Source organism: Engraulis encrasicolus, chromosome 3 (assembly GCF_034702125.1).
Source record: "Engraulis encrasicolus isolate BLACKSEA-1 chromosome 3, IST_EnEncr_1.0, whole genome shotgun sequence".
In the NCBI taxonomy this organism is placed as follows: Eukaryota; Metazoa; Chordata; class Actinopteri; order Clupeiformes; family Engraulidae; genus Engraulis; species Engraulis encrasicolus.
In genome coordinates, this window is record NC_085859.1 from 58435801 (window position 1) to 58463697 (window position 27897).

Sequence of the window (27897 nt, forward strand, 5' to 3'; positions counted from 1 at the left end):
ATGTATGCACACACACATACATTTTTGCTAAAAGCTGATCTTCCCCTGAAGGGTGGTGTGGGTTCTGGAATCCATGCTCCTGTCCAGGATGCATGGACACTATTTCAGATGACTAGCCTTGAGTGGACAGGCCCAGGGGCACAAATATTATACTGCCCTACTAAGCAAAAAGACAGTAACTGCATTGTTGTTGAAAATTATAATTTTAATGTCATATATTTATAGAGTTGTTATTATGTCAGACATTAGGATGTTATATCAAAATATGAAGTGACATAAAAAATGATAGTTCTGCAGAAGAAGAATGACGGAATATAAAGTAACCAAACATAATCCTATTCATAATCCCTAAAACTACTAGCTGGACAAGGATGATTTTTAAGTCGCTTTACTCTGTTTGGAGCTCTGCGCAGTCACTGATTTTTGCTTTGCAGGCAGCATACATAGGAAGAACAGGGGCAATCCAAAATTAAAAAAAAAAAAAAACTATTTTATTTGCCAAAAAGCAATCTCAATACACATCATGGCAATGGTGGTGTCAGCAGATAGCACTAAATTCTAACATACGCACATACTTTTCCCACTAACATAAATACTTTGTATTTCTTACAAGAAAACATCTGAAAACTTAAAATAAAGAACATATCCAAATAAGAGGAATCATCTGCAATGCAAGGGCTACAAGTGGGTACTCTTGCCGTATGGATATAAGAAACACAAAGCTCTGTAATATCAAAGCAATTCAGTAAAAAGGAAGATGGTGAGGTTACTCACATCACACCTGACTCAACAGAGTGAGCAGCCATACCTCAGATATTCAGGAGAAACTGACCATGTTAAATTAAAAAATAATGATACTACTACTACTACTAATAATAAAAACATCTTCCATGAGGATTTAAAGTAGCATCATATTACACCAACTTCACCCCAGATGAAGACATCAAGGAATTCACATGCAATGACTGTAAGGTTTAAAGCAAGAACAATAGTTTAGTGACAAGTTTTGTAGTGCTAGATTTCTACACTGTATATTGGTCTTCAGGGGGGTGGATCAGGCATACCACAGGTCAGACAACACAGTCCTGAGACTGACTCCTGAGATTGAGAGCAGGCACAAGCATCTCTTCTTTGAGGCTCTCTTCAGAGCTTTTCTTTTTCTTTTTTTTCCTTTTCTGTTCTCTTGACAGACCCAGACAATGATGTTCATGTCTCCATGGATTCAGAGTTTTTGGAATTTTTGGGGGTCATGGGTTGTGGAGAGGTGTTATTTTCGAGCACAGACATGTCGAGGTCCGGCAGAGGAACTCTCCAGAACTGAAATGTGTTGAATGTGCTCATGTCGTCTTCGTCTACCTTCGCAGTCGCCTAAGAAACAACAGGAAGAGTGTGCACATTAAATAACATTGATTTTGCTCGCAAAAATAACATTTTCCTTGTAACATTACTCTGACAAAAAAAAGTTAAGAAAAAAAGAAAAAGTAGTTTTATGCACTTTTATGCACTGTGCCCGCAATAAGATAAGTACAGGAGTGGTAGGTCTAAGATGCTTAATGTTCAGCATTTTCTCTATTAACGCACCACAGTATTGTCCGCTTACCTCTCATCCCTTAGGAGTCAGGACTTGCATCAGGACCAGCAGGCTAAGTAATCTGGCTATCTATGCTGGCACTGCAGAAATTATATTTTTCAAATTCAAGCCCACCGCAACATTATCACAAGTTCAGCACTTCTAATATAACGTGTAGTTAGCTGGCAAACTATTTGTTTTGGCGTAGAATTTGTTTTCAAGTTGTTCCAATTAATGACGCATTTGGTGAGAGAAGATTGTTAGGCTTCTTGCAGGTGTCGTGCACCAATTGCTTGTGGCTCTCTCGTGCACAGGCCAATAGCGACATCTTATGGGTATAATTATGTTAACTGCGCAGCCAAAGGTACTTGGCTATTCTGGATGAACATTTACCAGTGACACTTATTGGCAACGAATGTAATTACAAATATTCATACAACAAAACATTATATACTATTCTATTACATTTTGTTGATCTGCCTCGTGATGTTCTGTGTCCTCGCGAGGCCGTTTCTTCGACGCAATCTGTTGCATGCCAATCTTCGGGAATCTCCCAGAATTATAAACATTATCCGTCAAGGCATCTCCACCTATGAAGTTTTTCACAGTCCTTTTCGGCGGCCGGTAGAAGTCCAATGTATCTCCAGGTTCAACATGATTCCTTTTCCTGCAGTGGTTACTCAAGAAAGACAGCAACGAACCGTCCGCATCTGGGACAAGTCGTAGATCAGGTAACGCCATGTCATTGGTGCACAAAGACTGGAAGCAAAGTCTTTTTTGTGGCGAGTCATGATAGAGTACCCCCTCTGCTCTCCTTTTCGTCATGGGTGCACAAACAATAAACTTAAAAAAACTTCTTCTGCGGCTGCACATCAATATCAAACACGCTTCTGCACCTTGCGCATGGACCAGGCTCTTCAGCGTTTTATGTGTCGTCACTTTCCTGCGCCACAGTACTCAGTGGCTCCCCCTAGTGGAACAGCCCGAGCAAAATAAGAAATAAACAGATGTAATGATAACACTTGCCATTGCTGTTATATATTTGACCAGACACAGGCAGACACAGTAGCCTACGCATCAATAACTTCAGAAACTATCAACACGTAAAAAAACATTTGCTTTATTGTAACGTTGCTCATGATATCCTTTTTAGCTACAGAAATTAATCATTGTACACTACAGTCGTCTACTGAGACATTAAAATCAATTCATATGGTGATGGCCAGCTGCTCACAACTATAAATCAACACATCACACTGGCTACACAACATACCAATCCATACACACCATATATTCTTTAACCCCCCTTTTAGAGTCTCTGTGGACAAACTGTAAGAATATAAATAAAAACAGACTTAAGTGTGTCCTCCAACCGAGACGTGTGCAAGAGTAGCACACCCCGAAATGGAGGCCAAGACAATTACATCATCGTGATAAGAGGCACCTAAACATGGCGTATATATCCATAGACAAGTTAAAAAAACACACGCACACACACCATTGGTTAGTTTAAGTCCGGTTTGGCTTCTTCATAATATAAAAGATGATTTGGTTCTCCATGGAGAAAAAACACACACACACATGACTGGAATCATTGGCTTATGCTGTAGATAAGCTTCAATCATCTAGAGCAATGTTATTCTTTATGACACTGGGCTTGCTTTGAAATCGTCTGGCTGACTACTGGCTGACTACTGGCTGAATTAAAACCGAGGCTATCTAGACTTGGAAAGGTGACATGGAATTTGGAACTAACATTGCTGTATCTGTATCTGTATCTCTCTCTCTCTCTCTCTCTCTCTCTCTCTCTCTCTCACACACACACACGCACACACACACTTCCCATGTGGTACAACTGACATTCGTAGATGAGAGGCATGCCAAAGTCAGCAATGCACATCATCATTACATGCACACACATCAACATTTCAAGCCCCAAATGTAACTGCTTTCAAAGCCACTACCCAGCCAGACGATTTCAAACTGGCCAATCCTGATTGGTGAGCCTGGGTCACGTGGTTGTCTGATTGGTGGTTTCTGTTGATTCTGTTGGCTCCTGGTGGCGGTTCATGAAATCCTCTCCTTCATCCCGTTGGCCGTTGGCTAGATGGACCGGCTTCCGCATCACGAAGAACACACAGTCGTACAGGTACTTAAGCATGGAGCGCTCGTTTTCTGTGTACGTCGTGGGGACGGATTCTTTCTCACTCTGAAAAGTTTTTTCCAAAACACAAACAAATGTCAGGGCAATCTGAATGTAACTGTGGGTTACTTCACAGCCTGTTTGATAACGAAGCAATAAGCCAGGAGAGGCCGTGGGTTGACGTGAAGCTGAGTGCCGTAAACGTCCCTGTCCTTTTAGAGCAGAACGCACAGGCTCAAATGGCTTATTGCTTATCTAACACTGTTACACTTAATCGCTGACCAAATTTCTTTAAAAACACTTTAATAACAATTAATTTGCCCTGCGGCGTTCAGTTGACAAATTGAGGAAGTGATTGGTTACCTCTGCAACTACTACTGGGCGTGCGTGCGTTCGTCGCGCTGCCAGACACACACTTCCCTACAAAAACTCTGCAAGGGGCGGTAAACAATGCAGGAATGAAACGTCTTTGCAATCACACTGATACCTCAACCACAGATGGTGCAAAGATGTGCTCTTCTAGCAGAACCCCTACCCCAACTGCAACATATTCTCATTACCAACTTGGACGCGCCGCATCTAACTTAGACACACCTTCAGTTGGAAGATTTTCTTACAAGTAACAGTATCCTCCCTGGGGCGCTGTGGCTCAGTGGGCTAAGGAATTTCTAGATCATTTCCCGTCTCCCTCTCACTCATTTCCTGTCATTCCCTCTTCCTCTCTCATTGTCCTATGAGAATAAAGGCATAAAAGCCCAAAAACAAATAAAAAAGAACAATGCTCCCTTTAGGTTCATTTTTTAGTATCTTAAAAGTTACAAAGTTGAGTTTTAATGTTCAAATAATGTTCACTGGACCTTCCCTTTGATTTGACTCAAAATAAGTATTTACCTCCAACTCAAATCCATATTTCAAGATGGCAGCTTTCATGTCTTCGTAGCTCAGCTCGATGGACAGTTCATTGGCCATGTTCTCAAAATGGTACAGGAGGGGCCCTGGAAGGAAAGAAGGCAAATACATTGCTCTGTGACTCAAAAAAGCAACTGGAATTCTTGGATTTTGTTACAACTCCTTTTGATAACCTGGATGAATGAATGAGAATCTTCACACATATCCTTGCAGTGGTTGTTTCAGCAAGACTCACCTAGGTTGATCCAGATGCCACCAGGCTTGAGGATGTTCCAGATGGTCTCTATGTAGTCCAGGGCATTGTGGGCAGTGTCGATAAAGAAGCAGGTGGCTATGCAGTCCCAGGCATCTGCAAAGGCAACACCAAGAAGAACGGTTCAGTCAATAATAAAGATGACATGAAGCAATGCGAGTGTGTGGGTGTGTGTGTTCAGATGAAATGGTTGAGATGGTCAATGTTTTTTTTTGTTCTCACAGCTTTAGTTTAGTTTAGGTTCATAATCTCTGACAGCTCTGTCACTGAGTGGCCTATACTGTACATACGCCTATACATAAATAACGCCCATAACCTGTCCACATGGATCTTTGTGAGTTTTCTTCCAGGTGTGTGCAAAAATACGATTTGTGCTAATTCTGCATATCATACATTTAGGTGTGAATGTCACTCACCTAGTTATACACCCACACAGACACACACACAGACACACACACAAAATAGGGATGCAACTCGTCTTTTGAATATTCAATATACTTTTGAATTTATAATAGTCCTTTTGGATTCGAAAATTCGAAAGGACTGTCTCAAAATCCACACTCACTCAATCACAAAAATGCAGACCCCACATACAAATCTGGCCCTTCAAGTGACAATGAAGATATTAGTGCAAAGTTGCATGCATGCAAATTTCTGCATTTGCTCAGCAAAAAAATAATGGATCGTCTTTCATTTTCAACACGAAAGGCATATTAAAGTCCCCCACGCACTCTTTTCAGCCAGGGAGTATAATATTCAAATATTATTCGAATATTATTCTAACAGTGCGTTTGCCAAAAAATTCCCAACCCTAACACACGAGCGCACGTGCACACACACAGGCATGACGAGTAACTTACCTTCTTCCGTGTAGACCTCTTGAAAGTCCCCGGCCACCATGGAGAAGTTGGAGTCGTGGGGCAAACTCTGGGGGTTGACGTCCGGGAAGGCGATGGGCCTGATCTGGTCCGAAGAGTGCTTGTTATTGCTGAACTGGTGCACCCAGGGGTACAACGTCATCGAGTTCTCATTCTCACACCTGATAGGGCAGAGGGGAGGGCAAAGGGCTTGACACACCCAATTCTTGCTTTAGATTGGTTTAGGGGGTAAGCAGGTAAAGTGGGCTGTCTAGTTACCTACTCTACCTATTAAAGGATTTATCCGGAGTTGGAACAAGTTTGCCTGATTTTTGCATGTTTGGGATGAAATACAGTCACTCTAGAGCAAAATCAAGGCAAAAGGATGCGTTTTGAGAAAGTTTGATAATATCACGTTAGCCTCGTTAGCCATATCAGCTATGCAATATGAAAGATGCGGGCATCGTTTTTCGGCGGTTACACACATTTCAAAAACACAACATTTTAAAGTCTTGCACAGCTCAAAACAACGTCACACTTACCTCATAATATGTTGAGGGTATCCACACATAAACCGAAGTGTCCAAAGTCCTTCATGTATTCTTGAAAGGTCTGCAGAATGTGTTTTGTGAAGCTACTACCTTGAGAATATCTAAATTACGGTCAAGACAACTATTTGACACTAAAGCCCACCAAGTAGATTGCCGAGTGCGTCGCACCATCAGCTGTGGTTACTCGCTATGGAAATAATCATAGCTGATGGTGCGACGCACTCGGCAATCTACTTGGTGGGCTTTAGTGTCAAATAGTTGTCTTGACCGTAATTTAGATATTCTCAAGGTAGTAGCTTCACAAAACACATTCTGCAGACCTTTCAAGAATACATGAAGGACTTTGGACACTTCGGTTTATGTGTGGATACCCTCAACATATTATGAGGTAAGTGTGACGTTGTTTTGAGCTGTGCAAGACTTTAAAATGTTGTGTTTTTGAAATGTGTGTAACCGCCGAAAAACGATGCCCGCATCTTTCATATTGCATAGCTGATATGGCTAACGTGATATTATCAAACTTTCTCAAAACGCATCCTTTTGCCTTGATTTTGCTCTAGAGTGACTGTATTTCATCTCAAACATGCAAAAATCAGGCAAACTTGTTCCAACTCCGGATAAATCCTTTAAGTTTCAGATATATTGTGTGTGTGTGTGTGTGTGTTGATTATTAAACCCTTGATCTTGCTCGTGTGAAACACTGTCAGTTGTATGAAATGTGCTATATGTGCTCTCGTTGTCTATTTGGAGCATGTTTGCAAGCTGCAACACAAGCTAAGTGAAGTTTGCAGTGGATATTATATTATATTATAAGGACCGCAGTGTTCTCACAGTCTAATGCCAAGGGTTATATCAATTCTGCAGCACATTTAGCTGATGCTCTCATCCAGACTTGCAGTAAATGAAATAATGCAGCAGTGTGGTGCAAGATGCCTTCCTTGAGGACAATTCATGTGAGCACAGTAGTGTGAGGCTGAGTTCCAAATGGAGCGCTAAGTGGTGAAAATTCATTGACATGAAAGTGCTGCATTAGTTCTGTCCGTCGAACAAAAACAGCCACCAAGGGTTGTGGTACGACTGTCAGTCTGTTCTAAAATCATAGAAGGACGTGTAGTGCATGTGCGTGTGGTGCTACCTGTTGAGCACAAAGTGTCTGTGTGTGTATGTGTACCTGTGTGTGTGTACCTGTTGTGCGTGAGGTTGAGTGTGAGGTGTGTCTGTTTGTGTGCTTGTGTCTGTCTGTGTGCTCATGTCTGTCTATATGCTTGTGTGTGTGTGTGTGTCTCTACCTGTTGAGCACAAAAGGTGTGTGTGTGTGTGTGTGTGTGTGTACGCCTGAACGCACCATTACCTGTTGAGTACAAAGTGTGAGGAGAAGAGCATGAAGAAGCTCCACTCGTTGCCCTGGCAGGTGTAGCCCAGACTAGCGATCTCCCATGCCAGCCGGCCCAACCCCGCACCTGGCACCAGCACGCTCACCTTCGACACATCACTTTGCAACGCAAAAACACATTATTTAGGGGGCTATTGTGTTACACTGCGAAAAACACACCCATGCCAAATACGACAGTCGTCATTGGAGACCCAGGTTCAAGTGGACATTTATCAATTTATCTGAAACAAACACACCATTTGTCGAGTGGAAACTGCTTTTGTATCTCCTGGATGATGGGGGCGTAACAAGAGTCCCTCTCTGCCTTGCCGACCTCGCTCCAGTCGCGCACAAACTGTTTGATGGTGGACTTGAGCTTGTCCATGTCGAACGTGGACGTTGGACGTGCTTTCCTCTGGTCCTCCTGGTCAATTAAAATAGAGTACAATAGAATGTCAATTAGGGATGGGACTCATTGGCATTGGGATTGGGATTCCATTATTCCATTGGGATTCCAATATTCAAAATAGGCCAGCATTTAGAATAGTTATTTTGCTATACCTGTTAGAATAGAAATTTCACACTCATAAAAATGCAGACCCCACATTAAAATTCTGTATGAGCTTGCCTTACTGCATTAAGTGACTATGAAAATGAGTGAAAAGTTTCATCAATGGATCATCAACATTCATTTTCAATACAAAAGGTGTGTCAGAAACTCCCAAACACACTGTTTACAGGCAGGTAGAATAATACTTGAATATTATTCAATATTATTATTATTATTATTATTATTATTCAATAGTGGCCATTGATTTTCGAAGTGTGTTTGCCAAAGAGTCCCATCCCTAATGGCAACATGTACAATGGAAACTATGCACACAGTATGTGTGTGTGTGTGTGTGTGTGCGTGTGTAGGGGGGTGAAGATGACTCACGTATTGGCCGTACTCCATGTTCTCAAACATGTGGATGCAGTTGTGCACGATGGCCTGCAGCACGTCGTGGTTGTGGTCGACGCACTGCCGGATCCTGTCCAGGTTGGACAGGAAGTTGGGCACCAGCTGCTGGTGATGCTGCGGAAGGTAACGGAAGTGGCGCTCGGCGCGGTTGACCCGCTCCCGCACATGGACTCTAGAGAAGAATGTTACAGGAACATTACAGGGACATGACAGGAAACAGTCCTTTATGCAGAACATTTTAAATGAGCCCTACAGCAAAAGCCTTACATCGTATGCCCTCTGATAGAGCATTTTGGACCATTAAGTTAAGTCAACTTCATAACCTCATATGCATGGGTCATACAAGGACATTGAAATTGTGCTTCTCTTCTGTACCATACACAGTGCAGTAATTACAGCAAATCTTCCACATGCACAGTCTAGCAGAACATTAAACCAACACTCCTGCTGCACATGTATTCTAGTAGAACATTTCAGGTCAGGAAGATTACAGCACTGCTTATGCACATGCTATTAATGGCAGAAGATTGCAGCAACACGACAGAATAGCTCCTACACGTACACTAATAGAACATGGAAGGCAGCGCTCTACTCCTTTATGCACTTTGATGACATTAAAGGTGTACTGTGTAATATTTTTAATAGGTTATTTCCAGAATTCACGCCACCATCATCAAATTCTAAGTATTCATTATTACTGGGAAATTTGCATTTTTTTTTCATACATGAAAAGGGGTATCTCCATGTTTGCCATTTTCAATCTCCAGAAATAGACATTTTTAGCTGCAAAACGTACTGCACTTTGGTCATACAAGTAAATATTAGTTGATTATTTTAGTAAATATCCATGAAAAGATGAAACTTGGTGATAGTCAGCAGTTTCAACAATGAGCAGCACAGTTGCAATACCCTACTCTGGCCACCATCATACACAGCGCACCTTTAAATCCTAATTTGTGACACAGTGTCTGCATGAGTACTATTCGAGTGTGTATGAGTGTTGTATGAGAACTATACTCAAGTACTGATGTATCTTACATGGAGCTGTCCCAAAGGGAACTTTAACAATAGCTGTTCCCAAGCTTCTGAGTTTATTGGTTCAGTTCAAGGCTAGATGAATGTTCTCATCCATAATATAAGGGTTTGTTAGTGTGCATTGGTACTGTGTGAATACTGTATGAGAGAACTTTATTACTGAAACTCAATGAATTCTCCATGGATGAGCAGAGAAGTAGCTGTTTGTTTATTTTGTAAAACGTGGTTAGTGGGCCTACTGGGGCCAGTGTATTTTTAAATACGCCTGAGTGAAGTCATAGTCATATAATTGCTGTCAAGATACAACAATCCTGCACATTAGGATTTCCAAACAATCTCCAAAGCAATCAGACTCACTGCCCTGGTCCCTCAGTTCTTTAGAGATGTGTAGTGCGAGGGACTGTTTTTTTTTTTTAACCAGGGTAACGGGTGCAATGATGCATCATGCATGGGCTTCAGATGAACTAACATCCGTCAACTCATCAAGAAGGCATGGGTGTGATTCTGTAACTGACTGCGCTGTTACCTAGAACTAAACATGGAAGAGCATGTGCATGGTCACTGAGCTGTACCGTAGTTGTCGACTGCTGGATCCGACCTGGTGTTGTGTAAGTTTTGTCAGGACTGCATATGTAAAGAGAACAAACAATCCTATAATATAAAGCAATGTGTTCAATTGCAATGTCCACTAACGTAGAAAATAAAGTTCAGGGAAATAAAGCCAACTGTGCTGGATTGTGGTTTAGGACGTTGTCAGTAGTTCACGTGTAGAAAGTCAATCCAAAATCTGTAGTACGGTGGTACTCTGAAAACTTCGGACAATGACAAAAATTGAAATTCCAATGCTAACCATCACATTTCAGTTAGCTAGTCAGCTAGCACTTCTTTGAGGAGCACAGCACATTGCTATACCTGTAATGTCTAAATGCATCGATGACTTTCCAAAAATGTTGCCTTTCGAGTCTTGCTTCCTCTTCGGGTGAGCATTTAACTCGTTGTCGGTAAAAAGGTCCTTCTTTATCCCCTTCCCCCGTGCTTTCGGCCATGGCAAAAAGACAACACCATCAGATCAGACGCTTCGGTGTTGCAGGCCAGGCATAAGCAATCGAAACAAATAGTCAGGCGCGTGCAAGCTAATGGATTTCAGCATAATCGATTCACAGAGCCCTGGTAGACCCCAAAGATTCTAGGAGTATAATTATCTTATCCAGTCTCTCTGTAGATAGATATACAGTGCATAGTTTTTCCTTCTCTATTTTTTTATTTATTTTTATTTTTTTTTAATAAAGATACAGTGCAGGTAGGTGGATGACAGAGGGGACATCACACCATAGCCTCTTCATCTGTTTATAAACATAATATCAGTTATCTGCTGGGAGTAGGCTATTTTGATGCTTTCCCTCTTCCCTCATTCAAGTCTAATTGCATCTAATGTCTTAGTAGGCCTAGTGACAAAAGATTTACTGAAAGTGAAAATTGACACAAATTATTTTTGTTTACTACATTAGATGTTTATTTAAAACTCGTCACAACCCATCAACATCTTGAACCCCAGAGACAAAACGACACAAACGTGTCTGGACCATTCTGACACTTGAGCTCAGCCCAGCATCTTTCAGGACTCCAGTTTTATTTGGTTACTGGGTTGACAACTTTCCCCAAAAACATGATACTTGATGCATACTGGTTTGAGATCAGCACCATGAAAGGTTTATCAAACGTGAGGGTTAGTGCAGGTCGGTATGACAGGGGCATGAAGCCCACTCCCGTGGCTGCAGACGCTGTGGAGCCTGCCTCGTCCACGTCCAGGGTGGCCTTCTGCACCACCTGCGCACACACGCACACACACACACACACACACACACACACACACACACACACACACACACACACACACACACACACACACACACACACACACACACACACACACACACAGTTGGTCATGTTAGAGTCCAATCCAATCCCAATCAAACTATGCCAAGGGTCCAAATTGAGGACAATGTCTTTAACTCGCAGAAAACTGAGATTGACAATACAGTACTTCAGTATATTTTTCCAGAGCAGGGACACATGTGCCTTCATTTTTTTTAAATCAATATGAGTACTAGGCACTTACCTCAGACACAAAAATAGGCTCTTCAGAGATGCCCGTGAAGTTGGCACTGTAGCTAAAGATGTTTGACATGCCCATTCCACCCAGGACGCTTCTGAGAGAATACGACGTCTCAAGAGAAAACTTTGGAATAAACACGATGGTCTCCCTGATGACAAACAACAAATTAACATGTGCCTATATTGGAATAGAGCACACATGTGACCTCTAACTAAAGAGTAAATGGCATTTTAACAATGAAATTGTGTTTAATACGTTATGAAAGTTGTCAGTGTAAGTGAAGGGTTTTGTCACAACATGATATTTTATTACATGTTCAGGGCTGCAAGGCCCCTCTCTAAAATTGGCAGTGACTGATATAATACTGCCCATAATGGGCCATATTAGTGGTATTAAATAAAACGAATCTCCTTTTATTTCTGTTTTCATTATCCATCTGTTCCATTTTCCCATAATGCACATTTCTGGTGTTGAATGAATTCCAATTCACTATGGGATTACCAGTCTAAACACAATATAGAGTAATGTAGAGTTAATGAAATCACCTGTTCGTCATCCACCGCTGCCATTTGGCTACATGTTCAGGGCCCACAGACTTCTCCAAGCTAGCCAGGTCAGCATCAGGCAAGACCAGCAGCATGGAGATGCGCTTGGTGTAGGGCAGCTCAAGAACAGTGGCAGACAGCTCTTGGTCATAGTACATCCTGTAGAAATGCTTGTTGGTCATCATCTGCACAGGGATTTCTGTTGTCTCGTTGACTTTAAACACTCCATTTTTAGTCTTCTGGGGAGAGAAAGGAAACTCCCACTTGCCTGGATATTGTGAAAAAGAAATAGATGAGATGAGATGAGATGAGTGTGCAGATGTGAATATGTGCAGAAGTAACCTTAATAGCACTAACCTGGACCTTTTGGAGTACTCAATTCTTTATCTGAAAACAGAATATACACAGTATATGTGTGTGGTTTTTTTTAAATTACCTCTGAAGTAGATAAAGCTGACAAGGTACATCAGAGTGGAGGGGTCCAACTGGTCCACGAAGTTGGTGATTTTCCCCTTGGTCTCCTTCTTCACATAGTCATTTATTGACTTGGCGGCCTCTGCTCTGTTGGTGAAGTCAGTGGTGAAGCAGGCAGACAGGAAGTAGGTCTTCATCCCGTCCAGGAAATCTGTTTTTGGTGTGAAAGAATTGCTCACAAACAAAGCGCTTCCAGCTCTGAGATCAACCTTCTCCTCCTTGTTCAGGTTCTGCAGAATGTCCTGGAATCCTTGGTCCACCTCCTCCTCCGAGAGGTTGGTGCTGTTGAACCCCAACCCATCATACAGCGCCTCGTAGGTATCACCCCTGGCCCCAACACTCACAGCGGCCAAGGCCACAGACAAGCTCAGCGGGGAGAAGAAGACGTTGTCGCTCTGGTACTCGGGCAGGGACACGAGCTGTCTGTACAAACGGAAGGCGAATAGGCTGTTCACTTGAGACAGGGCCATTGTAACGTTGTTGGCCTTGTCATGGTTGTGTCCATGACCATGTCCATGTCCATGTCCGTGTCCGTGCCCCTGACCCCGTCCCTGCCTGTGCCCTCTTCCTTGTCCCTTTCCATGCCCATGGCCATGCCCGCGCCCTTGGCCATGACTGTGCCCCGAGGAGCCGTCTTCACGTCCCAAACAGCTGGACACCACCAGCAATGCCACCAGCAACCACAGGACAGTCCTTCCCATGTTTGTATTTTCTTTTGTCTGCGACACCTTGAGGGTTGCAAGAATATTGTAGGCTATAATCACAATGTCAAATATGGTTCAACCAGTTGATCTTAAGTAAGTCAAGTCAATTATCCAATTTAAAGTTATATGGTGCAACTGTAACAAAACATTCTTTAACACATGCACTTTTACATTCAGGTCATGCAATCAACTTTGCTCTGAAAAGCTTAAAAATAAGAGAATGATCATCTAACACTCACCCTTTTAAAGCAATCCCAAGTCTGTCAGGCAATGCATATATGTACTTCTCCTAAATTGGATCAATAGTGAACCTTTAAACTGTTTTCCCGACCCCCTCTCTGACGACAGAGCATACATGCACTAATCATTAACAACAATCAATACAAAAAGTTTTCCCAGCAAACTGGACAAGTAGAATCGTAGCAAAGCCAGAAATCCCTTGAGTGCACCCGTGATGATGATGTCATTAATTAGCTCATCCAGCTTGATTGGTGATTGCTGTGCTCATTATGACCAGCCTGTAGAAGATTTGTGTCCATCCCATTATCTAACCTCCCATCCACTCCTTGTGCTTGTGGCCTTGAGATGTGAGGCAAGACATCATTGGCGATAGAGGTTTTTCTTCAATATCTTGCAAGAGCACAATTCAAACGTTATTTTCTCATTGGAATATTGAATGTGGAAAAGTCTACAGCAGGGAAACTTTGTTTTTTTCTACAGAGGAGGGGCGTCAGCAAAGAATGTGGCCACAAAAACAAGGCAAGGATGGGGGGTTAGATAATGAGATGGACACATAGAGCGAAGTCATAGGGTGCGTTCCAATATGTGACCTTGTGTCCTCCACTTGTGCTTGTGGCCTCGCCCCGCCTCCTGGCCCCTCCTCCGTGGAAAAAGCAATTAAGTTTCCCCGCTGTTATCCTAGCCAAAACAATTTTTGGGGGACTATTCTTCATTCATCATCCAGTTTGCAAATGAGAAAATGACTTTACAATTGAACTTTTGCAAGATATTGAAATATAATGCTGTTGTCAGTGATGCCATCATGATGTATTACTTCCTGGTATGAGGCCAGAAGCACAAGTGGAGGACGCAAGGTCGCATATTGGAACGCATTCATTGCGATTGCTTCCTGAAATCAAATTTGAGGACCTAAAACAAATACCGGTAGGTTAAACTGTGGAAGTGGTATGACTGAGCTATACATTCCTAGGAGTCAACATCAAGGAGGATCTCAGCTGGTCTCATCACATCAATTGCATCACCAAGACGGCTAGACAGCGACTGTTTTTTCTGAGACGGCTGCACAGATATGGAATGGAGAGTAGGATACTGGCCAACTTCTATCGCTGTACAATAGAAAGCATTCTAACTGGTAATTTCACAGCCTGGTATGGTAACACCACTGCCCAAGACAGGAGAGACCTCCAGCGAGTCATCAAATCTGCTCAACGGACAATCCAATCTGATCTACCCAACATCCAGGATCTTTACAATCAGCTGTGTCTGAGGAGGGCCAAACGAATTATAGCTGGTCCGCACCACCCCAGCTACACACACTTCACCCTTCTACCATCTGCCCGGAGATACAGGTGCTTACGTGCTCACACCAGCCGACTCAGGGACAGCTTCTTCCCGCAATGTATCCGACTGTTGAATTCAAAAACACCAACATAGGAGGGAATCCACTCATCTATATTATACTCATATACTCATATATATTTTTTCCTACTTTTTTTTGCCTTTTTAACATTCTTATTTTTAACCTTTTTTGGGACTCCCAGAGCAGGGAAGCTTTTCATTGTATATATATGTTTCATATATATACACATGACAAATAAAATATCTTGTATCTTGTATCTTGACTGGAGGTGTTGCTATCGAAGCCATTTCTTCCATCTAGGCACACCCAATGGATAAGCCGCAGCGGCTTATCCATTGGGTGTGCCTAGATGGAAGAAATGGAATTAAGCATGGAGGTGTTTTATTAGAGGGTTAGATGCCCAAAAGACATACACATTGATTGTTCTTACAATTACCTAACAAGAGGCCTGCGAGTAATCTTGCTGAATGTGTGTGTGTGTATGCTTGCTTTCACAAGTTCATGGACCACTGATTTATTGTAAATTATTTTATGGTTGAAAAATTATTAATTGTTGCTTTTAAATAATCCTGTCCCAGGTTAAACAGAAACAACAGAATAATTTTTGATGTGTTTATTAGAATCCTTTATTTAGACAGTCTTCTCATGAAGAAGTGTGTTAAGTATACATAGGGTGTGTGTGTGTGTGTGTGTGTGTGTGTGTGTGTGTGTGTGTGTGTGTGTGTGTGTGTGTGTGTGTGTGTGTGTGTGTGTGTGTGTGTGTGTGTGTGTGTGTGTGTATGCTTTGGACCCTGTTGTGGGGACAGCGTAAACTGGCAAAAATTTCAACACATTTCATGGCTGAAACATACATCTTTCTCCCTAAAGATGTGCATTAGAAAACTCAGGGTGGAAATAAAGGGTGAGAAATTGACAAAAACAGAAAGTGACCTGAAATAGCTTTTTTTAAACAGATAAAATTGTTGAAACCAGCCCAGCATATGACACCTGACGGACAATGATTAGACACCACAGTTTGCATTGAAACACATTGTTATTTATGATAATAATATAAAATTTTAATTATCCTTCCATATTTCTGGTTGAACAAAGGTTTTTACTTTTAAAAAGGATAAACATATAAAAAGGATATAAGATATACATTATTTCAAATTAGGAACAACACACTCACAGGTAGTGCAAGAAAGCAGTACATTGGTCAGACGCCACAGAAGATCTACATTCATCTCATTGAGAGTGCAAAGGATTTCATAAAGCAGCACAATTAGTCGTAGTTTCAGAAACAAGCAGTGTGCAACACCATGAGGACATCAACTCTTGACATGTTTTCAACTGTATTTACGTACACACATACAGACTTATGACACACCTAAAGCCGGGAATACATTGTGCAATCTTTTCAGTCGCAGGTATTCAGCTCCTGTTCACACTGACTGCACCCGTGAATTGCAGGGCTTAAAAGTTCACGACTCCTGTCCTCACATTGTACGACCTGATGGTCAGATGTGTTCCAAGTGCTCACACTGAACAACACAACAGATTTGTTTTCAGGAACTGCAGAAGGCATGCCTGAGGTGGAGGCAAGGATGCGCTCAACAACGAAACACGCTGCCCTGGCAATTTGTGCCTTTTTGTGCATGGGCAGTGTGACATGTAGTGTCAAATCGGGTCGTAGCACTGCTTCAACACTGATTCACTCACCAGGGTTGACCAGGATTTTGGTTTTGATTTTCTTTTCAATTTCAGATTGCGAGCTGGCTGTGAGGTAATAGCGCTTTATTTTACCCCATGTACCCCTACACAATGCGAGACACACCATTGACCTGCAATTGAGCCACAAATTGTCACAATGCCCAAAAATCGTACAGTGTATGCCCGGCTTAAGTGAATCTCTTCAGTTCTACAACCTCCTCCATGGCCAATGGATTTTTATAAACAATCAACCAATTGTGTTGTTTTGTAAAATCCCTTTTTATTCCCTTCCTCTCTCACACATACACACACACACTCTCTCTTTCTCTCTCTCTCTCTCTCTCTCTCTCTCACACACACACACACACACACACACACACACACACACACACACACACTCACACACACAATTAAGTTCCAACTCTTTGATGATTCTTTGATGATTTCATCCTCCTCCTAGCTCTTCAAGAGTCCTCCTTCTCCACATTCTGTTTCTTGGACACCTGATGAACACAGACAGACACACGTACTCATTCAGCCATATGCTGACTCCATACATGTTCACCTAAGTAGATGTGAAACTACCGGTCATGGCAGCAAGTTTAAATCATGGGTGGGAAACCTATGGCCTGGCCACCTTTTACGGCCCATGAGGTCGTCTTATCCGGCCCCCCATATAATTTTAATGTTTTGCAGTTTCACATTAGCAATCTTAGAAATTACATTTGCAAAACAATGACTTTTTTGTTAGGGGACCTAGTGAAGGTGGGGTCTATTGTAAAGGTGACTGCCTTTGAAGCGCTGGGAGAAATCCAGGTTTGTGTTCATAGTAAAGCCCTTGAAGAACTTCATAACATTTGTCTCTTGTGGCTCTCTCTAGGTCGTCCTCAGACGAGCCTTCCATCGTTGCTTCCAATCACCCCGATTCTCCATACATCTTTTCAATTCACTGGTACTCTGGGTTCCTGCGTCCTTCTTAAGTATGTCCACATATGTGGCCCTTCGAATGAAAAAAGGTTCCTCACCCCGGGTTTAAATACGAGGACCAGTGGCATAAACAAAGATAGGACCAGTGACATAAACAAAGACATGCCAAGATGCTCAGTGGTCCTTTGCGTCTAATGGCAGCAGCACAGTCGGATTCTAGCCGAGGCAGCTGGGTGTCTTTAAAGTACTAACCTTGTCATTGTTATTTGTCACAAGCAACCTTATATACGTTTATACACAGCCACAATATTTTTGCAACGGATGCTAGCGCACATAGTTTGGTGTGAAATGTTGGTAGACCTCCCTCCCAGCACCTGACAAAGGCAGCTACAGACAGAGCTGACAGCCGGCCTTTTAGCATGTTTGGTTTTAATGTGTGCGTTAGTGTTTGTTGTGAGGTTGTAGGATCCAGACCGGGCATGCTACTGCGCAGGATGACCTCATTTTCATTTGACTGCAAGCTTTCCAACAGGTATATAGCATGAACAACTCACCTTAGCAGGTGCTGTATTCCGCTGGCTTCTGGGTCCTTCTAAACGTCCTCTGAATGGATGGCTTTAAGAAACAAACACATGCAAACAAGTAAACATCAAAATACACATCTATATAAAATTAAATATTACGGCCTTTCCGAAGTTACTCATAAAGCACAGACTACTCTTGTGAGGACAGACGGTAAACCCAGTCAAACTTTAAGAGCAATGGTATCATAGAAATAAAATACAGAGGTCAAATACTGCGTGCATTTACTGCACACTGTACATTCAGTCAAACTCTTAAGTTTGGTTTTCATTAATCACTGCCTTGAGGATAAATGGGTGTGGTGTATACAGACTGAATTTATCATTGTGGATCACAGATCGATTTTTGTCATAGATAAATTTTACTTAACAGAAACTTTACTTCCGAGGGGAAGATACCGCACACTCTTGTCCGTCATGCTGAGTTTTATTAAACAAGTTAGATCAGGTTCGTAGTACAGGCCCCTTTCACATTCCTTGAGGGTTTACCTTGGAGCAGTCGAAGGGCTGACTGCGGGACTGTTGTTTGCAGAAGCGGTGGAGCCTCTGTTGGGGTCTCCACCTCCCCCTCGCTGCTGGAGCTTTTTCTTGCCCTGCAGGTCTGAGTTGGTGTTCTTGCCATGGGCAGGAAGGCCGTGGTGAGCAGGGGACTTCCAGGGCTCCCTGACTGATGCTCCTGCAGGTCTGGGCAGTGCAGCACTGGCCTGGCCCAACAGGTCCTCCTCTGGGTCCGCTGCAGACACAGACACAACAGTGACAACTTATTAGAGAAGAGTTTGAAGGGCTTTGTTATGGCATCTGTAGAGAGTTACTTGTGCACAATCCCTGGTGCTGAACAAAAAGATTACGAATAGGTGAATCTGAGGAAGGTTGAAACGTCATTGCCAATGAATGAATGAATAAAAAGAAGAAAAAATAACTTAAAGAAGAAAAATCCAAAGAAGTGTGCGAACCTTTGTTATGGCATCCACACAATTTCGCTGGCTCCACTTGAGAGCAGTTAAGTCAACTTATTTATTATTATCCAAAGTACAATTCACAATTAATAGCATAGGATTGCGACTATGATTAAAAAAAAAAAAAAAAACTATGTCCCTCTACTCCAGTCAGCTCAGTTCAAATCAGCACCATCACCTGTTTCCTATATGAAGGTGTGTGTGTCTAGGTATGACTGTGGTTCCCCCGCCCAGGCCAACGTTTTTCATGCTACCACAGGATTTCTGGTCTGCTAGTTCCTGTTCCCCCATAGCCCTTCTGAATGACTTTGCACTACTGCTACCCAAACAGTAATGGCGGCAGGCACCCCTTGTGCATAATAAGGTGCTGGATATTCTGAGGAGCCCAACCTTGGTGCCGTAGTCTCCTCTGCCTCTCTGGAGAACTCCTAGCCGCTTCTCTGGCTGGGAAGAGGGGCTTCTGTGCAGGGACTTTGTCCACCGAATAGGCAGTTTGTGGTCTGAAGTCACATTTATCCTGTTGGTAAACACAATTAGGTTAGTCAGACTGCAGTTTTAGGGGCAAGACACGAGTTCCTCAAGTCATGAAAAATGGCAGAACAGACGACACCATCTTGACCCTCCACATTTGGGTGTATTGGAGCATAGTTGTCCTTGCAAAGCTAATATTACTGCCTGTGGGTAACTGTGAATTTAATTGTTTTGTTTTTTCCTTCTTTTCCAATGTCAGGCGAGGCTGTCTAAATATTGAGGTCTTCATGGCCACCCTTATCTTTTAGGGAGAAATTAGGAGGCACATGGTGTTCCTTTTTTGGGTAGATATGAACTAGAACTAGACCTTTTGCGTAGATATAATGCATGTACTATATGAGTGCATTCCAATATGCTACATTGCGTTCCCCACTTGTGCTTGTGTCCTCACCCCGCCTTCTGGCCCCTCCTCCGTGAAGAACACAAATAAGTTTCCCCGCTGTCAGCCTAGCCAAAACAGAAAATGACTTTACAATTGAGCTTTTGCGAGATATTGAAATATAACGCTGTTGTCAGTCAGTGATGTCATCATGACATATTACTTCCTGGTACGAGGCCACAAGCACAAGTGGAGGACGCAAGGTCGCATATTGGAACGCACGCTGTAAGTATGTATGTTTTTACCTGGTGGTGAAAGACAACGTTCTCCTCCAGTGTAATGCCGCAGAACTCGCAGGGAATGAGCACATGGCCCCCTATAGGGCTGGATGGCGGACTGCAGTAGAGCGGCGAGACGGAGTGCGGCAGGGTGGGGGGGCTCGGAGGGCTCTCGGGCAGATTCAGCAGGCTTCCCACACCCTGGCACGCACTTCTGTCGCAAGGCAGAGACGACGGCTGCTTGCTGAACGAGGCAATGGCAGACGCAGGGCTGCAGCCAGTCTGTGCAAAGGAGGGCAAAAGAAAAACTTTAATGGGTCAAAGACCCCATTTATAATTGGTGGTTGATATGCTGCAATGAATACGCATGTTAGATAATCCACAACACAATCAAACAAACAAACAAACCAGCGGCATTCGCTGTCATTGCGCCACCTTGGCGCGTGCTACTGCTGAAACGCCACTGACCCAAATATAGGTATTTATGAGAGACAGAAGGGTGACGTGAAACAAATCAGATGAAGAGACTTCAAAAAAGTAAAGAAAAAAAGTTTTTAAAAAAGCAACATCTTCTGCCATGAAAAAATAAGGCAATCAGGCTTCAAAAAATACAAATACAGCAAATAAGTAAAAAGCAACACTTTATGGCTATGCTCCTAACACAGGTCAATTCACAAATGAGCAAATAACATTATCTGCTTAGGTGAAGAGAGGTGCTCATTGGGATCATATAGTTCAATGAATGGCCTGAAGTTGGGAAGTTACATAACAGCAGAAGTAGAAGACATAGTATTGCAGATGCCATGACACGCCAACTAAGGCCAGGCATTCACTCGGTCCAGTGTGACAAACTATGTCCAGCTCGATAATGTGTTCATAAATCACTACTCTGACTGTAACATGCTGGATTTCTCAACAATAAAATGTAAAATAGATGATGTCATGACAAGGCCTTCAAGTCAGGTTTTCAGGAACACTTCCTTACTAGGAGCACAATGGCCAGACAGTCGATGGAACAAAGACCCAGGAAAGGGAAGGAAGTGAGGGAAGGGAGTAGTGTGTGTGTGTGTGTGTGTGTGTGTGTGTGTGTGTGTGTGTGTGTGTGTGTGTGTGTGTGTGTGTGTGTTTGTGTGTGAAGGGTGTGTGTGTGTGTGTGTGTGTGTGTGTGTGTGTTTGTGTTTGTGTGTGCAGCTCAATGTAAGTAAGGGCAGCCTGAAGCTAGGCTGCCCGCCTGGATACATTTCCTACATACAGTGAGCATAACAAAGCAAAGCAGAGCAGAACAGTGTAGAGCAGAGAGGACACTAGTAGTCTGGTTTCTGCTCCTTTCTCCGGTGTAGAGCAGAGAGGACACTAGTCTGGTTTCTGCCTCTTTCTCCAGTCTGCTAATATCCCAGTCCTTGACTATTTATTATGACCTTGCAACTAGTCAGCTTGGAATGCATTGTGACAATATGTGATAAAAGTAGGGCTGGGTATCGCAACCATGTTCCTGTTCGATTTTGATTCTTAGGGCTTTGAATCGATTAATCATGATTCAATTTGATTCATTCTGAATCGATTCAATCTGTTCCCTTCCCTTCTTGGTGCAAGGATTTCCCCCAAAAGAGGCTGTTGCCTATTAATATATAAAAATGTCAAAGGGCTGTGGCTTGACAGTGTTAACAGATTGCTAATTTGTTATAAGTAGGCCTAGGCTTAATTGACTAATACCTACTGGGTATTTTCCATAGACCTAAATGAAACAAAAAGAACAAAAAGAAAAATAACGAAAAAATCGATTTTGTGCCCTGTGAATCAATTATGTGAATTTTAAATGAAATCGATCGCTTATCGATTAAATCGATTATTTTACCCAGCCCTGGATCAAAGGGGCACATACAAGTGCAATAGAAACAATTGATAGTCCATATGGGTAACTAAGGCCTTGTCTGCATAATGCACTCAACTGGACATAGTGAGCAATGGGATATTCAGTAAACCAAGGTGAAATGGGAAGAAATAAATTTGTGGCATTTGACACAAAATGAAAACAAAACTAAGCAAGGAGGACGTACAATTTCTGTCAGATTTTGGTTAAGGTTTGTGAAAAAGACAGCTTTTGAAACAATATGCAAGAACCAAATCATGTGACAAGAGAATGCCTTCTGACCTGGTGTAGAATCAGGTCCTCTTCTGGAAACAACTCTTCACAAAACTCGCAGGGAAGCATAATCTCTGAGGGTAAATATCAAGACAAAAACATAAGACACACATTCACCAAGTAGTAGCCACTCTCTTATCACTGAGCATATGAATATCTGAACGAGGCAGCTATGCAGCATTTGAAATCACAGTGCTCCATAGACCCACAATGTACATTAAACAGACAATTACTAAAATTAGCAAATAATAATACCGTAGTAGTAATGATAATAATAATAATTATATCTTTTTTTTTTTTAAATTCAACATTTTCAAACAGCACAACACACACACACACACAAAAGGAAGAAAACAAATAATAAAATAAAACAAAAAACAAACAAAAAACAAAGGACAAAGTGCCCATAAACATCAATCACACCCCACACCAACATTAAAAGTAACCCTAATAATAATTGTAATAATAACTTATCTGGCCACCGATATAATTAGAGGACTTTATAAAATTTGAAGTGGCCCCTTGAACAAAAAAGGTTCCTCGCCCCTGGTTTTGAAACATAAACAGTAAATGTTCCCACCTGAGTGACTCTGGTCTACTGCTGGTCTGGGAGTAGGGGGCGAGGTGATGTTGCAGAAGTTGTTATTGCTGGTCTGAGTGGCCGTGAGGTTACTGTGGCCGTGTGAGGAAGGGGTCGTGCGTCCGAACTGGTGGTCCCAGACGTCGGTCCAGACCCCCTCCTGGCCATCCATGTCCTCCAAGCTCAGGGCCAGCAGGTAGTCCAGGCTGGTGGAATCGTCACCCGGCAGCTGACCCGGGGGCCACAGCAGACTGTTGTTGTTGTTCCCAAACTCAGCTTCCTGCTCCAGCACTATAGACAGAGAACATAAAACTTTGTATTTTGGATTGTACAATTGGAGGTCTATACACTAAAGTAGAAGTACTTTTACAAATGTAATAACAAGACTAGTAGTATGATATTACAAAGTTGAAAGCATGTAATATCATACCCCTAGTGCTGCAATTATATCTGTGCGAGTACTTCTACTTTACTTCATACAATTCCACGTAGGATCCCTATTAGCTGATGGGACACATGGGGTAATGTTTGAATACACATGGACACAGGAGCATGGCTCATCGCATCTGGAGCATTTTTGACTATCGAGTTTGAAACAGCCCGCTGTTGTAAACTCATCAAAAAACTGCACAGAAATCGTACTGCTTTATACATACGTTATGACTAACAAGTATCATAGTAGCAGTAAAAACGAGACATGCAATATTCATGCATCATGTGAACAGTTAACTTCATTGATGAGCACTCTGCTTTAGAGACCATTTGGGAAACCGAACTGTGCTTGTGGAAAGTGAATACTAGTCAAGGACAACGCAATGTGAAAACGCAATGTGCTGCTCATGTCTTTGTCAACTCACGTCGGCTGAAGTCGTTATTTCTGGGTGCCGTGTTCCTCCTGCCCCTCATCCCCATCCCCATCCCCACGCCCACAGTGCCCCGGGTGCTGTTGTGCAGCCTGCCCTCTATGGGCCTGGGCGGTGCCCTGCAGTCCATCCCTCCAACTCCGCTGCCACCGGTGCCGACACTGCTGTTGTTGTTATTATGGAGTCGCTCTTGAGCCCTCAGCAGGTTGTGGATGGAGTGGGTCTCGAACCAGGCGCCCGGGACCTCCGGGGGCTCCACCCAGACTGAGGTGCTGCTGCTGCGCTCCTGGGGAGGAGTGAGGCTGCCGCACAGGGCCGGGTGGATGTCCCGCTCCCGCAGCATGACGTTGCACTTGCAGACGGGGCAGGGCTCGGTGCGTGTGCCGCAGTAGTCCTCGTGGTCCCCGGCCTGGGCAAAGGCCAGCTCCAGGTTGCAGTACTGGCAGGGCACCATGCGCTGGGGGCACTCGGACGCCTGCGTGAGACATAAGTGGTGGTAAAATTGCCTTTTGTAATTGGGGGTGGGCTTGCTTACTCAGTTGTCAATACCTCATGATTCTATTCTATAATATACAGTATTTTAGCAGCGGTAACTCCCACTGTATTGCAGAGGTAAGTAGTGGGAGCTGAGTTCCAGAGGGCCAGTCAAGAAGTATGCTACATTTGTCCCGTGAACCCTTTGTAATTGTGATTAAGTCATATTGCAGCACGGAGTCTGGGGGCATTCAGACATCTTTTGAGAGGTAAAGACAGAGACAGTGGAAAAGTAATGATCAAAGCAAGAATGAGTGACTTTAACACAATAAACAAAGCATTTCAAATCAAATACCATGGTTTCTTTACCGTGAGTGGTTTGAATTGTGACAATATCATAAAGAGATAAAAACCTGATGAGACTCCATCAGCCGCTTCTCCACCTTCAGTCCACACTTGCACTGCACCTGCATAAAAACAAGGTGTCATCAAGACAGGAAACGAGAAAGACGGGTAGTTTAGATTCCATAACACCTGCGATGTTGTCATACTCAAGCTGTAATTTGTGTCAGTGCAACTGCCTACAGTGGGTCTTTGCTAAAGCAAAACTTCCAATGGAGCTTTTCTAGCAGTTCAGTTTATGAACGTCACCGACAATTCATAGTGAACCACAAGCATTTTTACAGGTTATCCTTTAGGAAGTGATGATCCCAGATTCCCCATAAAACCATGTCATACTAAAATAGTAGTCGTTTTGGGTAGGTTACACACATCCAAAGTGACTTGTTGCAGGTGCCAGACAAAAGTGTCAGACAGTTGAAGAAGGTAGGTCTGCATATATGCCTGAGGAAGATCCAGGGTGATCGAAACGTTGCTGCTTTAATTCAATAAACTTTATTTTTTGGAGCATATTCCGCAGCGTGCAGACCTACCTTCTTCAACATACTAAAATAGAAGCCCATAGACAGAGTTGTATAAAGTAGAGGTACTTTTACAAATGTAATTACAACACTAGATTGATAATATAAAGTTGAAACCATGTAATACCATACCATTACTGTTGTAATTACATCTGTAAGATTATTTTTTACTTTTACTTCTACTTAATACAACTCTGCCCATACCAGGGATGGTAGTTTGCAGCAGCAGGTAAAAAGTGGTGTGCTGTGGCATATCTTACCGTTTCATAATTGGGTAACTTGGTGACCCAGGTTCTGTCTCACTGTCTCCATCATAAATAAAAAACCCTTTTTTATAACTGGCCTTGTTGCCTAGAGCTTAGGCATAAAATAATGCAGCATTGAATAGCTGGTGAATCCGACCATATACTGCAGGTAGGCCTACAATATGTCAGCACCATAGACTGTGGTCAGCAGCGACGGGAAGAACTTTTTTTGGAAAAAACGTGTTCAGAGTTAATGTCCAACACCGGTGCATACTTCTGTGTTCCCCGAAGGTGTTACCATACCTGTGCATGCTCCTGGTCTCTGTGTTGCTGCAGGTCTGCCCGCGGCACAGGCTCCTGGCATACATCACACAGGGATATGTTTCTGCGACAGTGGATCTCATGAGTGGTGAAGTTAGCTTCTGGTATGTCATGCTTGCTGTAAGACACAATCCGAGATCGGGGTCACGTCAAAGAGAGAAAAAAACAAGGAAGGATTGGCTGTGAGGTTGTCGTTAAGTGTCAAACTGTAAACGCACCACAACAGGCAAAATCGAAACCTAAACAAACAGTTGTTTGGTTTGTTTGGCTAAAACCTCAAGTTACCACAGCATTGCGGAACGTTTCTTACCAGTTCCCGCAGAACTGCGTGCTTTCCTCTGCCATATCCGAGCCAAAGATCTGTAGCAAGAAAACAAAACCAAGACAAATGTTGACATTGTTACCAACACCAACACAACAAATGAAACTGAAGAGGGTCGCCAGGTATCTTGGAAGCCTTGAAGAACGCTAAAGAATATAGAACTAAGTCTTTATCTTGATAACCACAGGCACATAGAACAGGCACATAGAACACGAAAGCACAACTTGATGTTGACGCTCTTCGTGCTCCCAAAGCTGTTTGAATGTCAATTATAACCATGTAATGCTCAGGTAACAAATCATGAGGCGTTAATTCATTTTCTATTACCGGTAATGGCATTGCAAACAGGAACCAGTTCTAGCTAGCAACACCGGTAGCCGTGTAAGTTTCCAAACTTTATGGACATTGGTGTGAAAGTAACCTTGTGTGGCATGTGTTTGTTTTAGTCTGTTTTCTTTCAATACAACATATGGAAACTACCAATTTTGCTTCATTTGGGGCTATGTGATATCTAGCCAGCTAGTTGCACATTAATATATAAACAAAGCCAAAGGACGCACGTAGCGTTGTGCTAACGCTTCGTTTTAATTGGCAGTTTTTTCGTTCCGTTGATTAAAGGAGCGAAATTCAAGCGAATTAGATGTAGATAAACCGAACCCAGGGAATGCCTAGCCAATGTTTTGCTAACTAGCCAGCCAGCTAACGTATACAGTTCTTTAGCTAGTCAACTTAACTGATGATCACCTTGCTGATATCCCAGAGCTTAGACAATTCTATTTGGTTGGTTGAATGTTGCGGTTGCTCTCCGAGTAGTTAAAGTTGGGGGGTGAATATCCTTCATGAGTTGCTATGTAGAGCTAGGTCAGAAAGTGCAGAGCTGTTTCCAACGCGCTGTGTCAAGACATCCATCCACATCCTTTGGAATGACGGTTCATACTGCACTGCGCGAGTGAGTGAGTGTCTGTTCAAAGCCGCTCGGAAATCCCGAAATCGGAAGCGCTGCTGCAAACCCAACAACATCTGAAGCTTCCAACTCTGCTTGAATTACACGCCGACCTGCCCTGGCTACTTACTTTACCCAACAGCCCGGGCGGCTTTTCTGGCGGTGTCTTGTTTTGCTCACAAGAAGATTAGTTTGTTTGGAGGAATTGCAAGAAAAATCTTATTTGATTTGAAGTAGGCCTAGCTATTACATGAAGTGCAAGTCACTAGGCCTTGTACGTTTGACAATGTCTTGTGCTTTTCCATGGGTAATTTAATTATTTCCAACTCTGCGTCACACAAGTTGTGCTTGTGCCCATTTCTTTATTAGCCTAGGCCTACAGTTTAGGTTTATTTCTCAGATAATTTGTCCACACTGCACCAAGCTACACACACAGCAAAATGTGGCTTTTGCCCTCATGGTGGAGATTATGCCCCTCTCCAGTGTTGTGCCAAGTAAAAGTAGGAGCACTTTTACAAATGCAATTACTAGTTGCATGATGGGAAAAGTTAAAACCATGCAATACCACAGCCTACCTGGCGTTGTAATGATCTGTAAGTAGACCCGCCTACTTCTACTTTATACAACTTTGGCACAAGACTTCCAATTAAATTAATTTAGATAGGCCTCCAGGGGCAAAGCACCAGCTCCCATGTTTACCCCCCACCCCGGT

At 42.8% G+C, this 27897-nt stretch overlaps 4 protein-coding genes across 8 annotated transcripts; all 4 read right to left on the minus strand.

The window, feature by feature from the left end:
- Positions 1-469: 469 nt before the first annotated feature.
- wu:fa19b12 (uncharacterized protein LOC560551 homolog) lies at positions 470-2535 on the minus strand. Its single transcript, XM_063195780.1, has 2 exons — positions 2036-2535; positions 470-1368 (listed from the first exon to the last, which is right to left on the minus strand). Exons 1-2 carry the CDS (start codon positions 2441-2443, stop codon positions 1207-1209), a joined length of 570 nt encoding a protein of 189 aa, XP_063051850.1. The 5' UTR covers positions 2444-2535; the 3' UTR covers positions 470-1206.
- Positions 2536-2675: 140 nt separating this feature from the next.
- carnmt1 (carnosine N-methyltransferase 1) lies at positions 2676-10822 on the minus strand. Of its 4 annotated transcripts, none has more exons than XR_010034414.1 (9): positions 10564-10822; positions 8593-8788; positions 7913-8079; positions 7635-7775; positions 5736-5914; positions 4858-4971; positions 4605-4708; positions 4331-4444; positions 3683-3779 (listed from the first exon to the last, which is right to left on the minus strand). XR_010034414.1 is itself a non-coding variant. In XM_063195779.1 (9 exons), the coding sequence occupies exons 1-8, from the start codon at positions 10695-10697 to the stop codon at positions 4088-4090; spliced, it is 1092 nt and encodes a 363-aa protein (XP_063051849.1). In that variant the 5' UTR covers positions 10698-10822; the 3' UTR covers positions 3683-3779; positions 4077-4087. The 4 variants fall into 4 exon arrangements, 2 of the variants coding, with proteins under 2 accessions (XP_063051848.1, XP_063051849.1); XM_063195779.1 differs by lacking the exon at positions 4331-4444 and adding an exon at positions 4077-4144; XR_010034413.1 differs by having other exon boundaries at positions 3687-3779; positions 4308-4444.
- Positions 10823-11225: 403 nt separating this feature from the next.
- On the minus strand, positions 11226-13950 carry LOC134446413 (serine protease inhibitor A3N-like). Its single transcript, XM_063195781.1, has 5 exons — positions 13730-13950; positions 12749-13514; positions 12313-12580; positions 11771-11915; positions 11226-11478 (listed from the first exon to the last, which is right to left on the minus strand). Exons 2-5 carry the CDS (start codon positions 13485-13487, stop codon positions 11281-11283), a joined length of 1350 nt encoding a protein of 449 aa, XP_063051851.1. The 5' UTR covers positions 13488-13514; positions 13730-13950; the 3' UTR covers positions 11226-11280.
- A 1735-nt stretch (positions 13951-15685) lies between these two features.
- trafd1 (TRAF-type zinc finger domain containing 1) lies at positions 15686-27624 on the minus strand. 2 transcript variants are annotated; one of them, XM_063195783.1, is made up of 12 exons: positions 26987-27624; positions 26231-26280; positions 25903-26038; positions 24848-24901; positions 23955-24435; positions 23098-23388; positions 22527-22591; positions 20402-20656; positions 19637-19763; positions 18780-19023; positions 18264-18324; positions 15686-17285 (listed from the first exon to the last, which is right to left on the minus strand). In XM_063195783.1, exons 2-12 carry the CDS (start codon positions 26263-26265, stop codon positions 17247-17249), a joined length of 1788 nt encoding a protein of 595 aa, XP_063051853.1. In that variant the 5' UTR covers positions 26266-26280; positions 26987-27624; the 3' UTR covers positions 15686-17246. The 2 variants fall into 2 exon arrangements, with proteins under 2 accessions (XP_063051853.1, XP_063051852.1); XM_063195782.1 differs by lacking the exon at positions 26987-27624 and adding an exon at positions 26570-26932.
- Positions 27625-27897: the final 273 nt, after the last annotated feature.

Bases quoted from the DNA above. Each gene is read 5' to 3' on its own strand.
- trafd1 (XM_063195782.1), bottom strand. The intron at 18,325-18,779 runs GTAAACCCTCAA...TGTTTCTTAAAG, and splicing joins AGCCCTTCGACTGCTCCAAG to CCATCCATTCAGAGGACGTT. The intron at 17,286-18,263 runs GTGAGTTGTTCA...TGTGTTCATCAG, and splicing joins GGAATACAGCACCTGCTAAG to GTGTCCAAGAAACAGAATGT.
- wu:fa19b12 (XM_063195780.1), bottom strand. From the start codon at position 2,443: ATGTGCAGCCGCAGAAGAAGTTTTTTTAAGTTTATTGTTTGTGCACCC. The intron at 1,369-2,035 runs GTAATAGAATAG...GTTGTTTCTTAG, and splicing joins ACGAGGCAGATCAACAAAAT to GCGACTGCGAAGGTAGACGA.
- carnmt1 (XM_063195778.1), bottom strand. From the start codon at position 10,697: ATGGCCGAAAGCACGGGGGAAGGGGATAAAGAAGGACCTTTTTACCGA. The intron at 7,776-7,912 runs GTGTGTTTGTTT...TGCGTTGCAAAG, and splicing joins CAGTTTCCACTCGACAAATG to TGATGTGTCGAAGGTGAGCG. The intron at 3,780-4,604 runs GTAAATACTTAT...AAAACTTTTCAG, and splicing joins AATATGGATTTGAGTTGGAG to AGTGAGAAAGAATCCGTCCC.
- LOC134446413 (XM_063195781.1), bottom strand. From the start codon at position 13,487: ATGGGAAGGACTGTCCTGTGGTTGCTGGTGGCATTGCTGGTGGTGTCC. The intron at 12,581-12,748 runs GTAATTTAAAAA...CACAATATCCAG, and splicing joins CAGCTTTATCTACTTCAGAG to GCAAGTGGGAGTTTCCTTTC. The intron at 11,479-11,770 runs GTAAGTGCCTAG...GTGTGTGCGCAG, and splicing joins AGCCTATTTTTGTGTCTGAG to GTGGTGCAGAAGGCCACCCT.